Below are 15,413 nucleotides of genomic sequence, written 5' to 3' on the forward strand. Positions count from 1 at the left end.
ATTGGATTTTTAATAGTTTTGTCAAGAGCAGTGTATAAAATTTGTGTGTGTGCATGTACATACATATATCATGGGTCCCTTCCTTTGTTGAACTAATAATAGACAGTTTTCAATCTTTGAGAATATGCACCACAACAAAATGGCTGCCATAAGGGGGAAACCACAAAATGGCTGCCACAAGAAGAAGAAGAAGAAGAGTTGGTTCTTATATGCCGCTTTTCCCTACCCGAAGGAGGCTCAAAGCGGCTTACAGTCGCCTTCCCTTTCCTCTCCCCACAACAGACACCCTGTGGGGTGGGTGAGGCTGAGAGAGCTCTGATATTACTGCTCGGTCAGAACAGCTCTATCAGTGCCGTGGCGAGCCCAAGGTCACCCAGCTGGTTGCATATGTGGGAGCGCAGAATCGAACCTGGCATGCCAGATTAGAAGTCCGCACTCCTAACCACTACACCAAACTGGCTCTCAAGGAATCATTAAACATTGGGAGGTTCCATAAAATGTTAGGAGGTTCAAAATGGGTGCTCCCTGCAGAGGGTGATGCCTGCTGGGTTCTTTCAAAGCAAACTCTACTTCTACTGGAGGAAAGAAATATCCGGGCCTTCACTCTGCAGAAAAGTCAGCATATTAGATCTGTGGGCTCAGTCAGGACATGAACACTTAGCTCCAACGCAAAGAGAACTTTTATTAACAAACAGGAAAACTTAACTGAACAGCAGCAGGGAGAACACGGAGGCTTTATATACATTTACAAGTCCAACAGGCCTCACCCCCTTAGACATACTATTGGTTGTTAACACACTCTTATGACTGGCTACTAAATATACTTTGCCAATTCGCTGCTTGAATCATTCTAGTGAATCACAATTGAGGACTGAGCACAAGCTCAGATACATGAACGCTGTTGCATGAATACATATCCACATACATAGCACAATATAAACGCAATTCATGTGTTTAATGTTCATCTGGCTCTCCAGTATGCCTCAGAACAGTTTGGAAATTAGGGCCTTAGGAAAACTTTGGTCTGAACGTGTACTTTAAAAGTGGCTGAGGGACTTCTCGAGGGCACTCTGGCAGTGAGTCAAGCAAATTCAGCCTTGGGGATCTGTTAACGTGACAACTCCTTTCCCTCTTCAGCAGTCCTAATAATGTTTTCCTGACAATCTCAACCAGATACTGTTTGCTGAGTCCCCGGAGAGAACAAGGGCTTGGATGCCTTTGTTTTGAAGCAGAAAAGTTGCCTCTGACAAGGGGGAATGCAGTAGAGGGGCTGCCAGCTGTTTGATGGGATTTGTATTCCTATCACTGACACGTAATTCAAAGAGTTGTGTCATTAAACGAAAAACACAGAAGTCGACGACAAAGTGGAATGAAAATGGGTAAGACTAAAGAGCTGCAGGCTGGGGAATCACTTCTTGGTGCAAGGAGTAGATGGCCTCCTGGCCTCCACCTTCTCCCTCTCCAGTTTCCAAATCTGAAATGGCTCTGTGGGAAGTTATCTGTTTGGCAGGTGTGTGTGTGAGGAGGGGTACTGCAAGTGCAAGCATTCACTGCACTTGGTATAGTGGTTTAGTATGGCAGCCTCTAATCTGGAGAGCTGGGTTTGATCCCCCCCCCACTCCTCCTGATGGGTGATCTTGGGCTAGTCACAGTCCTCTTAGAACTGCTTTCCCTGCTGGGTGGCCTTTGGCTAGTCACAGTTCCGTTAGATCTGCTTTCACAGAGCAGTCTTGTCAAAGCTCTCTCAGCCCCACCTAACTCACAGGGTGTCTGTTTTGGGGAGAGGAAGGGAAGGCGATTGTAAGCCGCTTTGAGGCTCCTTCGGGGAGTGAAAAGTGGGGTATAAAAATAAACCCTTCTTCTTCACTTATACCCCAGCTTGGAATGAATAATGTCACCTAGGCCAGTGGTCCCCAACCTTGACCGGGGACCGCTTAACGCTTGGCAATTTTACTGAGGCTTGGGGGGGGGGGGCTCCCTGTAGGATGTTCTTGATACGCTTTCGAATCATGCACACTACAGATCTTGCATATTCCAACACAGACTCTCCCTTTCAAAGTATCCATTTTATCCAGGGAACTGATCTCTTTCACCTGGAGACTAGCTGTAATTTTGGGAGATCTCCAGCTACCACCTGGAGACTTGGCAACACTTCCAGATTTCATGTAAGAAACCTTCATTTGCTCATCTCCATCATAGTCCTGAAAACTGTGGCTTGCTAATGTTTTACGGCTAATTTTTCCCTGCCCTTGGAAAGCTCACCTCGGCAAAGCAAGTAGAGCCACTTAAAAAAGAAGAAGTGCTTTTAACATAACTCAGCCTTATACATGTGGGGGGGGGGGAAGTGGGGGGGAGGAATGCACACAATAAAATCACAAAACCAGTGAAGCAGAAAGACGCTAGGCTTTGCCACTTAGTGCAAAGCTCTGATTCTGGCAGGAAATGTCATTTAAAAAAAAACCCTCGCTCCTGCTGATACAAAATCAGTTGTCAAGAAGAACTCAACCTTGTCTACAGGCTGACCTTGTTATATTGTCAAGGTACATTTTCATACAGGCCACTGCCTGTTCTGTAAGTGCCAGCTTTAGTTCTGACTTTCATGTTTCAAACATTTCTTTTCATAGACCATTTACGCACTGGAGGTTTCATGCCAGGCTGCAGGCTGGAGTTTTAGTTGTGGCAGGCTGCCCCACCTCTTCCTGCACCCACACAGGGGAGCATTTGGCCCAATGTGCCTCATCCGCCCTCGATTTGTGCCCCTGCACAGGAGCTGGGGCACTGAAGTGCCCAGTGCATAAACGGTCATAGTGCTGCCCCAGATTTGCTCTCCGAAACTGGCTGAGCTGTTCACGATCAAACCTTTAAAGAGTCAACTCACACATTACAGGAAACACAGGTAGGAGGGTGTCATATCCCTGTTGGGGGGGGGATGGAGAAACTTTTAGGCATGGGAGAACTGCTTTCGGGGTAGGCAGAATGCCTTCTCCCCCTTACGGTGGCGTTCTGAGTACAAATGGGCTCACCTTTTTTTAAAGTATCTTTTCCCTAGGGCTGCTGCGGGGAACCTGCATTTGGTCCATGAGACTGGATCCGGCTCTTTAAAAACCGCACGTCTAGTTTGGCTGTGAGTAACAGTCTTTGACTTTGTGGCCACTGCAAACAATTCCATATCATGAAGCCGAGAAAAGTTAAGCAATTAAACTTATTCTAAGCCTAGTTTAGAGATAATTAATGGGAAGCCATCGCTTGTTAATGACTTTCTCTTGATTTATGTTTTATTTGACTTGTCTTTCTCTGTCTCCAGAGCTGTGTTTCAGCGAGCTGATCAACTCCCCATGGATTTGGCTGCTTTGTCTACCAGAAATAGTTTGAGATTTCTCTTTAATTGGTCCGGCCAGCACCATATTGATGAATCCCCCCCACCCCTCCCAGGATTCACACATTTGGTTTGCAAAGGCAATTCAAATGCCTCCCTTAGCTTCTGACAGAATGAAATGTGGCAGAGGCAGGCAGCTGAAAACTGAGAAATGGAAATGCGAAAAAAAAAAAGTTATTCAGGACTGGATTTAAACTGTAGCAAGTTGTAAAATGTTACCTATACATCTCTTAAAAGTTAAAACAAACAACAAAGTTCTCAGGCAATTACAGCATGGATGCTCACCCTTCCCAAGATTCCTTAGGAAGAAAAAACATTTTAAGCCCTTCCCTTTTTCGCCTACTGCATAGTGGGACACCCTGGTTTTCTTGTGGATACATCCCTAAATGTAGGACAATCCTTTTGGAAAGGTTGTATGCAAAAGTTTGTTTTTAAATTACTGTATATAACTGGACATAGTATGCAAGTTTAGGATGATTTCCACTTTTTCTTGACAGGACAGGTAAGGAAAAACCCTAGTGTTCCTTTCAGGTAAATAGGGTAAAGGCAGACAGACCCCTGCAAAGCTTTGAAAATAAGGATGAAGTCACGGTATTTAATCTCCTCACATTCACTTGCTGCCTAATGTAAATCTAGTCACTGTGAACTTAAGTGACTTCTCCATCCACCACTCCCACACCAAAAAATGTAGACTGACATTTTGCCATTACTTACCCAGCAGGGGTGGATTGGCCACTGAGACCACCAGGTGGTCCTGGTGGGCCAGTGGCCTAGACGGAGGAGCTTAGGCAAGGTCATTGGTTGACCAGCATTCCCTTTTCCAGGGCCATTTGTGCCTTCCAGTCTGTTCTTGAAACAGAAGCCACTCAGAGCTCCATTAAGAACAGATGAGGCATCTGAGAGAAACCTACCTGGTATTGTCAGAATCAATGGTATGAAAGAGCTTCTCAAGCTCTTCCTCATTAAGAGTCCCATCTGAAAAGAAGGCCTGGAACTCCTCTAAGGACAGCTTCCCATCATCTGTAAGCAATAAAACAAAAATGAAACAAAAAGCGTTAAAATTGAGCAAGAACCATTAGTGGGAATGTCCAATCAGCATTGTAAGAAACCGATTGGCATCAACACAAGTGACCAGCCAGGTTTCCTAGACTTCTCATGGTGTTTAACAAGGTTGCAATAGTTTCTCTACATTATAGGGATCATTATAGGGATCAAATAGGCAGGTGTTTGGGATTTTTCCAAAGCTAACCTTACCGACATCAATATACGGCGGCTTTTTGACTTTTTGACATACGTATACCAGAAAATAAAGGAGGCTACAATGAAATGAATGTGTCAGCATTAAAGTGTATTAGGCAAAAGGGGGAGAACCTAAAAAAATATCTGGATGAAGTATAAGTATTACCTACTTTGGTGGTTGCAAGTGCCATTAAGTAGCAGTCAGCTTGTGTTGACCCCCATAAGGTTGTCAAGGCAAGACATGAACTGAGGTGGTTTCCCACTGCCCACCTTTGTGTAGCAACCTTTGGCTTCCCTGGTGGTCTCCCGTCCAAGTATTAACCAGAGCTAACTCTGCTTAGCTTCCAGATTAGGCTAGCCTGGGCCACCCAAGTCAACTGAACTGGGGGATGTGCAAATCTTTACAGTACTCAGCTGATACAGGTTCAATTATCCAGTCAGAAAATGTTTTTCAAACAGATAAAGTATCCACTAGTTAAAATTAGCATTACGCCAAGCGTAAACACACACACACACAAAGCTATTCAAAATGTTGATATTTAATGGCTGCAATTTAATACAAATTAGACCTGTTGAAGAATCTCACAGGGATCGAAGAAAAATGAGAGTTGGTATGCTGATAACTGGCTGGCTCCAAAACTTCCCCCAGCAGCTTTAAGTAGATGTTAAGTAACATGGAGGAGCTTCAGCATGCAAAGCAAATGCCTCTCAATGAGTGTCAACCCACCCCTAGGTTACCCCTCCAGTTAACCTTCCTAAGACATCACAATGGGCTACTGAACAGTCAGCCAAGTATCTAGATTAGTTTAAATAACTTTAAATAACACCACAGAAACCACCATTATTATCACAAGATGGATCTCAGTAGGGATGGCCAAACTGTGGCTCTCCAGATGTACATGGACTACAATTCCCATGAGCCACTATCAGCATGTTGTTCTAGACATATAGATTGGGGGGGGGGGGGCGTTGACAGGAAGGCCAGCACAATTCAGATGTGTTTTAGGCCTCAGCTGTAGGTCTGGCAGAACAGTTCTATGTTGCAAGCCCTGCAGAACTGTTCTCAAAAGGCATCAGTTACCTCCCACACATCATGTTTTTTTCCCTTTAAATCAATGTTTCAAAGGTTCCTCCCTCCTCACTATGTAAGTGCTGTGCCTCTTGGTGTAAAAAAAAGGTCTTAATTATATATTCTCTGAAGATCACTACCTAAATGTCATTCATTAACATTTACAGTGATCATTTAAGAGTAAGCCACTAAAATGACAGAAGTTCACAGCCGGCATTTTTAAGGGGGAAAGAAATCTCAACCAAGAAAAGGACAGCTGAGATCTGGGGCTGAGCCCAAGCTAAGGTCTCCACCTTTACATTTTTATTCAGAAGCCCACAAGTGATACAGCATATAAAACCCTGAATGTGCAAGACAGCCTAACTTCCCGTTCTTCTTCCCCCTGTCCTACCACTGTCACTCATGGCAGATGAGGATTTGAACAACATCTCCCAGATACTAGCTTAACATTCTAATCCAATGTTCTTGCATGGTGGTCAGCATCTCAGACTTGAATTTGGGAGCTCTAGGGTCAAATGATCCCAACTCTGCTATAGAAGCTCACAGACTTTGGAGATTTGTCTCTTGGTGGTGGTGCAATCATGGTATTTTGGATTTTTTTTTAAGCTGTCAAATACCCAATTGTTTAAACACCTCCAATTTGCAGCAGAACAATACAAGATGGGTGGTGAAGACCAGTCCCAAATTAACTCGCAACATAGCCCAATTAAGTGGATGCGAGCCCTTCAAAACTGCACCCGAAAGGTTACAAAGCATATCTGTAAGAAGGGAACGTTTAATGCCGAACCTGACATTGTTGTAAATCTCATTTAAACCCTGTTCCTTCAAGCTGTGTATCTATAATTGCGTATAAAACCTGGGTGCTCTAAGCTCTGCAATGACAGAATAAAACAGACAAGAAAACCCGTAAGTAGCAAGCAATTCTCTGAGATAAGGCAGGCCAGTGTTATAGCAGGAATTTGGAAATTGTGGTTAATAGAGGTTTTTATTTTAAAGAAAGAAAAAAATGTTTCCCAAAAGTAACTGGCTGAATATTCTGCTTATCCAACCACTAAAAGTTAGGATAACTGTAAGCTGAATTTTGAAGACTTAGTATCCTAGATATCTTATCAGGAAAGGAGCTGGAAAGTAAGTCTGAAGTGTAGAAATGTATGGCTATGTTATGGGAAGGATAAGAATTTAAGCCTGCCTAGATATAATTTGATGCCCACCTGTTCCCAGATGCTGAAAATGATGTGTCAGATTGAAAGCAGGAAAAATATTAAGATTCTCTGCGTTGATCCTATTATGTAAAAATTGATTTGGGGCTACAGTTCAAAATGTGCTTTTAAAGGTGACGGCTAATCTTGCTTGAAAGAGATGGCAAAAACTTTTAACCCTCTCTTGCCGTCCTGGAAATCAGTGTTACCCAGCAAAATTAATTGACAGTGAGTTCAGGACAGTCCCAGGAGAAGATTCTTTTTCATGCAGTGCTGAATTAACTCACAAAACTCCCTTCCACAAGATATGGTGGTACCCTGAACGCACTACATGCCCCTTCAAGTATTGCTTCTTACTAGACTGATTCCAAGACACCCTTTTATTATTTGTTGGTTTGTTTCTAGCCCACCTTCCCCCCCCCCCAGTGGGGTTCTAAGGTAGCTTATATCATTCTCCTCTCCACCACTTTATTCTCACACCAACCCTGTGAGGTAGGTTAGGCTGAGAGAATATGACTGACCGAAAGATATCCAGCAAACTTCAATGACAGGATGAGCAATGGAAACCTTTCCCAGATCCTAGTCCAACACTTTAACCATGAAATCACACTGTCTGTCATGCGCATATTTCTTTTGTTTTGCGGTCAAATAGGTTTCACAGGTTTTTGCAGCACTTCTAAAACCTGCAGAACTTGGAACAAAAGTAGTAAGCATGTGCACATAAAGAGGAGCAATGCTTCTTCACATTGCATGCCTGGAATGCCCCGTGGGACGGGTTGCCAGGAATGAGTTGCAGCTTCTCGGTATGTCCTTTTTCTTCTTTTAAAAATGGCTTTTAAAGAAACAAACTGCAAGGCACCATGAGCAGGACTCTGCAATAGTAGCATAGAAATATGATCAGAAATATAATAAGCAAACAGACAGACAAAAAAGCAAATAAATAAAGGACTTTGAGCAGTTCCCAAACAGACGAGGTAATCCAAGCCAGCTGAGAAACAGGCTGATGATTCTGAGTAGAGATGGTTTTCAATTTCTCATCCCTGTTGGCTCAGGTTTTTAAAAAAAGTCCCCACTGTGATTTTATATTTGTCTCATGCAAGTCCAGCCATGTGCACATCCTTGTTTCTTTGCCATTTTCTGTTTCAATGCATCAAACCTTGCCATAAAGAGGAATGGGAGAGGAATGGGAAGGCGACTGTAAGCCGCTTTGAGCCTCCTTTGGGTAGGGAAAAGCGGCATATAAGAACCAACTCTTCTTCTTCTTCTTCTAAAAGATACCCATTTTGTAATGGTTTTTGTGTAACAATACATCAGCATCACACAGGGTGTGTAGGGGATACGTATAGGTGACCTATAATGTGAGCATAAACACATTCTCAAAAAAGACTGTAGCCAAAAAGACACCACCTTGTTGGATTGCCCTCAGACTGAGTTTCACCAGAAGTCCATCAAAACAAAAGAGAACTTCTGAATACCAGCAGTATGAAAAATCAACAAAGACATTTCCAAGTCTGAACTCTCCCTAGAAGCTAAATGACTAAACTGAGGGAAATCATACTTTAGTCACTATAAGAAGGCAAGAGTCACTGGGAAAAGACAATATTGCTAGGAAACATTGAATGCAGCAGGAAAGGCCAGATGCGGTCTGGGCCCGGCATTTCTGTCTGAATATGTCCCTCGAAGAGCGCTCTGCAAATCGTCTGGTAGTCCCTGGCCCCAAAGAAATCTAACTGGTCTCGACCATGTCCATCTCTGCCTTGGACCCTGCCTGGTAGAATGAGCTCCCAGAGGACATCAGGGCCCTAACGGAACTAGCACAGTTCTGCAGGGCCTGCAAGATGGAGCTCTTTCATCAGGCTTATGGTTGAGGCCAACTTGGACAAGTAAATAACTTGAATATCAATGGGCCTCCCCTAGTGCAAAATACCCAGCTCTCCATTCTCACTTGCCCCTCATCAAATGAGAAGGATAACAAACATCCAAACCAATTCAACAAATAGTTTTGGTACAACTAATAATAATATATTATTGATCTCTGACTTTTAAACTCTTATGAATGTTGTAAACCACCCCAAGATGGCAGGTTCGATAGGGACAGTCTAGAAATGCAAATAATAAATAAAAATAATGCAAATAATAAATAAAAATAAATGAAAGAGGAATCTTGAGGTGCAGAGGGACTCACTCAATGAAGCCACGGCCCTCAGTTTGCAAGACCTCAGCAAGGCAGTCAATGAAAGGACGTGTTGGAGGACATTCATTCATAGGGTCACCATAAGTTGGAAGCAACTTGGTAGCACTTGCTTCCCCCTCAACCCCAGGCTCAAAAGCAACAAAAACAGATGTATAGATTCTTAGGAGGTAGAGCTGGAGCCGATGCTGGCTGGCTCAGGTACTGCCATTGAAAAATGGTCTTCAGGTTTAAGGTGGGACATGGATACAGAATCTGGGAAGACGCAACAAGACAGGAAAACCAAAGCAATAAGTACCACATTCTTTCCAGTTTGATGGCAGACACTATAGTATTACATTTTCCAATTATGCCCTCCCCAAATCTCCAGGAATGTCCAAAGCAACCCTATGCTAAGCCTGTGCGCAAATATGGCCACTTTGTCTGTCTTATCCTGGACAAGAAGTAATTGAAGAAACAGACACTTCATTTATGCAAAACTATTTCTGTGCCTCTTGGCATCTCTACCTGCTAGTCCCCAGGATCTCTCCCATTTACTTTCAAGTTCCTGCTTTTTGACAAGGCCTTAAGTGTTTAAACTAGAAATCAGAACTTGCTGTCATGAAGCTCACTCCTTCTTCCAGCTCAAGTGAGCAGTCCAATTACAGTTTTATCATGTTATTCACAATCGGAAGGAGGGGATTGTGTGAAGAGTCAGTTGAGTTAATTGCTACAGAACGTGTGCTTGCACAGTTATTACAGGCAGCGTGAAGTGCTCCTCTGTGACACTTCTGCCAAGAAACCCCTCAGTAAGAAACTTCATCAGCAAATTGTCTTTCAAACTAGACATTGTTTCCTTCACAGAACAGCCATGACACTCATCACCTTCAAGGGACGTGTACATATAAGTCCTGCCCAAGATGGCCCAATCTCATCAAATCTCAGAAGCTATGCAGGGTCAGCCCTGGTTAGTGGTTGGATGGGAGACCACCAAGGAAGTCCCTGGTTGCTAACCAGAGGCAGGAGATGGCAAACCACCTCTGAATGTCTCTTGCCCTGAAAACCCTACAGGTTTGTCATAAGTCAACTGTGACTTGATAGCGCTGTCCACCACCAAGCCATTACTTAGGAGGAAACAAAGAGCTACCTTCTCACAGCAAGAACCCAAAACACATGATGCTGACTTCTACTAACCATTGATCATTCAAGGTTAGTATTGTCCATCCAGACTGGCAGTGAGTCTCCAGGATCTCAGGCAGAAGTCCTTCATATCACCTCATCCTGAGGACCATCTGCCTTCCAAGCACGTTTTGCCACTGAGCCACAGCCCCTTCCCCTGGTGCTGTGTGTCTTTCTCAACCAGGGTTTCATGAAATCCTGGTGGGGTTTTTTTTATGGCCCTGAAAATGTTTTTGAAATGGGTGGAAGTTAATTTATTTTGTATATATTTTAAAAAATTGTCAAACATCTATTGGGTGATATGATCATATCGCCCCCTCCCAAAATGACCAATGATGGGCCTGGAGGGGGTGGGGCCCCAGGTGGGCGTGTCCACAGCTATGCTTCCCAACCACATTCTGCATGATTGTGCCAATTCTGGGGTTTCTCGAAGACTGAAGAATGTTTCAAGGGTGGCCTTCTGGAACTGTTTAAAGTCCTGAAGGGCCTTGAGCTCTTTCTGAAGTGCATTCTATCAAGCCTAATATACAATTAAAGGGAGTATATGGGAATAGGAGTTCTACTTTTGGCATATAATGTGGGTCAGAATAAACATTCACCTCTTCTTCTTTTTTTAACCTGTTAATTTGGTTACTCAGAGTAGCTAGTGAAGATATCAGGCTGCAGAAAAACTTTCAGTGAACCAGAGAACAAAGGAGGCAAGCCTGCAAACACCTCTTTTTACTCTCTCTCACGCACAGACACTCAGCCCCTATAAGTGCATACGAAACCATTTTCCCCACAGTCAGGGTTTCAAAGAAACCTCATGAATGTTTAATGCTTGTGCTCCTGCACTCTTGCTGAATGCACATCTTTTTTCCCTCCTGTCCAACATTATGCTTTAAAAAATAAATAAACGCAAAGGACTTTCATCAGCTTGCTGCAGCTATTAAAACCAGGGCAGCCGACTGAGTACCCTCTAGAATAGCTGACAGTTGAAAAGGTTTACGAACACCACCAATCAAAAACATCACCCATCCCATTAGGGTTTCAGAGACACTGAAAACACGTTTGAGGCCAGCAAGACAAGCTCCTCTGAGGTTCTCAACATAGGCAGACCCTCTTGGCTAGCATGGCTCTGGGGAGCAACACTGAGTGATAGATCATTAATTTTCCACCAGCACTTGCTATTCATCTCCCCCATCTATGAGCAGCCAGGAACTATATGGGTTGAATCCAGTGGCTTCCTCCCATCTAAGTGGGGGACAGAGGAAAGTAGGTGAGTTTAAAAGGGGACACAGAAGAATTTTATTGGTTCCATTTTGAGTTATTGTGATTGGGGTGGGGGAGCTTTTAACCCAAAGGTTGAAATTGTGGCTGGTAAATATATTAAAAGATGTGGCAGCTAGGCAGGGTTCATATACTTGGATTAGAGGCCATCAAAGAAGATTCTGCAGAGGAAGGCCATGGCTAATCACGTCTGTTTCTGATTTCACTTGAAAGCTGTTTGCTGGAGTTCCCATTAAGTTGACTGTCATGGCAGTCAATGTATGTAAAAATATTTGACTTCAAATGAACTTGGCCCTTCCCCCCTGGACCCCAAAATATTCAGCATGAAGAAGAGCAGCTACTTTTTTGTACTCCAAGTCTCAAAGTTGCTTCCATTCACCCATCCTTCCTTTACCCACAACAGACAAACTGTGATGTAGGTGAGGCTGAGAGAGCTCTGAGAAAACTGCGACTGGCCCAAGGTCACCCAGATGGTTGAAATGGGAGAAGTGGGGAATCAACTCCAGTTCTCTAGATTAGAGAACCAGTTTTAACCACCACACTAAGCTGGTTCTCAGCTTCTATCCTATGTGGCTTGTCAGAATTCTCTGAACATTATTGTTTGTGAAAAGGCCGTGGGGGAGTTCTCTTTGAATGTAGTCCTGCAGTTTCGTACTTGTGAAAAATTAACATTGCCTGTCAATTAGGTGCCTTTTTTTCTTGAGCAAGTATCAGCTGACCTTTCCTGAAATACGGCATCTGTGGTTAATGAATTTCTGTATTCTGAAAAGAGTGAGACCCGAGACCATAAAACACACACTGTCTTAATGACTAAAGCAGTTTGTGCTTCAAGACAATATGTCGAGCCCATCAGGGGTTCTCTCCTCCAAAGCAAATGACCTTCACTGATGTACCAGTTATTTCGGAATATGGTTCCAACTTATCCTAATTGGTGCAGAACTGCCAGGAAATGCAAGTTCTGATCGGGGCTGGGCCAAATCCCTCTAGCAATGTGTGAGAACTTTATGAACTCCCCCCACCCACACCCACTTACTGGAATTCCCAGGAGTTTTATTAATAAGTTCTTGAACAGTGTTCAGAGGACAAGGGAACGTTTTCTAGTTTGCCTCTTATTACACTTACTAGTATCAAAGCCCATTTTAAAAATGGGCTTTGAAAAGGGGTAGCAGGCAGAAGGGTGTGAGAGGGTGGCTACGGCTCCCTTTGGCCAGCAAAGCAAGCTAAAGGGAGTGGAAAGGCCCTCCCCCGTGCCGGTGGCAACAGGGCTTTGCTGTCCTCAGGGAGGCTGCAAACTCCCGCCCTCCCCCCCCCCAGCAGGAACATTCCTGCGGGCCACAAAGCCTTGTTGCTGCCTCTCTCCTCGTGGGCGACAATGAAGACCACAGCCACAAGGCTTCTAGCAGGCAAGGAGGGAGGGTGGGAGCTGGAGGGGAAGGGCCAATCAGGGTGGACCTGGCTATACAGGGCCACGGACAGTCTCCTCGCAGGAGGCTGTTTCCCAAATATACAAGGGAGCGAAATAGTGTTAAGGATTTATATTATTACCATTGACAGCTTTGGTTCTCTGCTTTTCATTGCTAGATTTGTAGATTCATTTGTATCACGTACACACATACAATTTTGATGTGCAGATCATACGGCATTTAGAGAGAGATTGCATATCACCAATATAATGTATGTGTTTGTTTATTGATGGACAAATCAATGTTTCCTCATGAGCTGAGCATCCCACGCACTCGCATTAATGATTTATTTGCAGCTTAAACACGGCATAATTCTAGCAGGTGAGCATCTGGTGGCAATGCAGTGTGGCAGCGCTTTAGGTTGCCACTGTAGGGCATGTTCACAGTCTATTGATTTGCTGGGATTACAGGCATGTTGTACTAGGTACAAGTCCAGCAGCACCACAGAGACCAACAAGGTTTTTGGGATATACGTTTTTGAGTTCAAACTAGGCATGTGCATTAGTCAGGTATGAACATGAGTCAGCATTGTGACTTGGTGGCTAAAAAGGCAAATGGGATATTGGGCTGTATCAAACAGAGTATCATGTTCAGATCATGGGAGGTGATGGTACCGCTTTACTCGGCTCTGGTTCAGCCTCACTTGGAGTACTATGTTCAGTTTTGGGCACCCCAGTTGAAGAGGGATGTAGACAAATTGAAGCATGTCCAGAGGGCAACAAAGAGGGTGAGGGGTTTGGAGACCAAGACGTATGAGGAAAGGTTGGGGGAACTTGGTCTGTTTAGTCTAGAGAGGAGACGACTGAGAGGGGATTTGATAGCCATCTTCAAATATTTAAAAGGCTGCCATGTAGACAGTGGAGCAGAATTGTTCTCTCTTGCCCCAGAGGGACAGACCAGAACCAATAGGATGAAATGAATTCAAACAAATGCCATCTAAACAATCAGAAGAAGTTCCTGACAGTTAGAGTGGTTTCTCAGTGGAACAGGCTTTCTCAGAAGGTGGTGGGTTCTCAATCTTTGGAAATTTTTAAACAGAGGCTGGATAGCCATTTGATGGAGAGGCTGATTCTTTGAAGGTTCAACGGGGTTGCAGGTTACAGTGGATGAACGATAGGATTGTGAGTGTCCTGCATAGTGCAGGGGGTTGGACTAGATGACCCATGAGGTCCCTTCCTATGATTCTATGATTTTAAGTCAGATCAAATCTATTCATCCAAATCACCTATCGTGTAGTTTTGATTCAGCTGAACCAATTTGGATACAGCCGAACCAAAGGCGCCATTCAAGTCTATGGGGATTTTCCCCATTCCATCTTTTCTGGTCTCTGTGTGGATGGATTTGAGTTAGAGGCACCCAACTTGCAGAGTAGCTGCAGGAGCCTCTCCTCAAAAAAGCCTCCAAGTTGAAAAAAAGATTGGACCAGGGGGTCCAGTTCTAAACTCCAATATTGTCTGGTCTGTTCTCACAATGGGAAATAATGGAGGTCTTTGAATGGCCCTAGAATAGGACCCAATGGTCCAATCTTTTTGCAACTTTGGAGTTCTTTTGAAGAGTGGCTCCTATACTGCATGTTTGGTGCTTCTATCTCAACCCCCCCCCCCCAGCCCAGAAAAGACAGAAAGGGGAACATCTTTCCCCTTAAAATTTAAACAGCCACTTGCTCAAATCACTGAATGGCATCGAATTGCAATTCGGCAATTCAAGCAAAGTTGATCCGGCCATTTAACCATATTGGGAAAATGCAATTTGGACCAGATTCAGCTGATTGAACTGAGTCACACATGCCTAGGCAAAAGATCTCTCAGCTCTTTTCAATCTTTAAGGTGGTATTGGACTCAAATCTAGCTCTTCTACTGCAGGACAACACAGCTACCCTCCTGAAATTATCTTCAGGCATGTTGTATGACTGTCATCTATATAGAAAACGTAGATCCTCAGTGTGCATATGCTGAGACATATATGCATGCACAAATATCCCCAAAGGCCACACATAGAACCAATGCAAGTGCAGATACTTAGCAGCAGGACAAAAAGAACAAGTCAGGCAACTTTTTAAAAAGATTATGTTCAGGGGGCGGTCAAGTACGCAGGAGACTGCTGTGGGTAAAAAGTCTACAATACAAACGCTTCATACTTTTGCAGTATAATTGAGAGTTCTTGGGTGCTTGATGAAAAGCATAGTTTAAAAAGAAATTGTTGGAGGGATGCCAACTGCAATTTCTTCACAGCTCACGTAAAGAAGAAAGCTCCTAAAGAGCCTGTATAGCTGATTATTGCTATAGGGGAGAGGGGGGGGGAAACTATTATTTAATTATTAAAATATTTATACTATGCCTTTTTTTTTCTTGGCTCACAATAGCTAGTATGGTCAGCTCTTGGGAGCTTTCTAGAGATTTGGGAGAAGCTTGGAGAGGGTTTAGGAATTTCAACAGTGATGTAATTCTAT

At 43.8% G+C, this 15,413-nt stretch overlaps 1 protein-coding gene across 2 annotated transcripts in view; it reads right to left on the reverse strand.

The window, feature by feature from the left end:
* The window catches only part of NECAB2 (N-terminal EF-hand calcium binding protein 2), a 136,165-nt gene that overhangs the window by 81,296 nt on the left and 39,456 nt on the right, over positions 1 to 15,413 (reverse strand). For both annotated transcript variants that reach the window (XM_077309904.1, XM_077309905.1), the window contains exon 3: positions 4,288 to 4,396. In XM_077309904.1, coding sequence (XP_077166019.1) covers positions 4,288 to 4,396 — 109 coding nt within the window. The remainder of the gene's footprint in view (positions 1 to 4,287; positions 4,397 to 15,413) is intronic.

The sequence above is a fragment of the Paroedura picta genome, chromosome 14, assembly GCF_049243985.1.
Source record: "Paroedura picta isolate Pp20150507F chromosome 14, Ppicta_v3.0, whole genome shotgun sequence".
Taxonomy (NCBI): Eukaryota; Metazoa; Chordata; class Lepidosauria; order Squamata; family Gekkonidae; genus Paroedura; species Paroedura picta.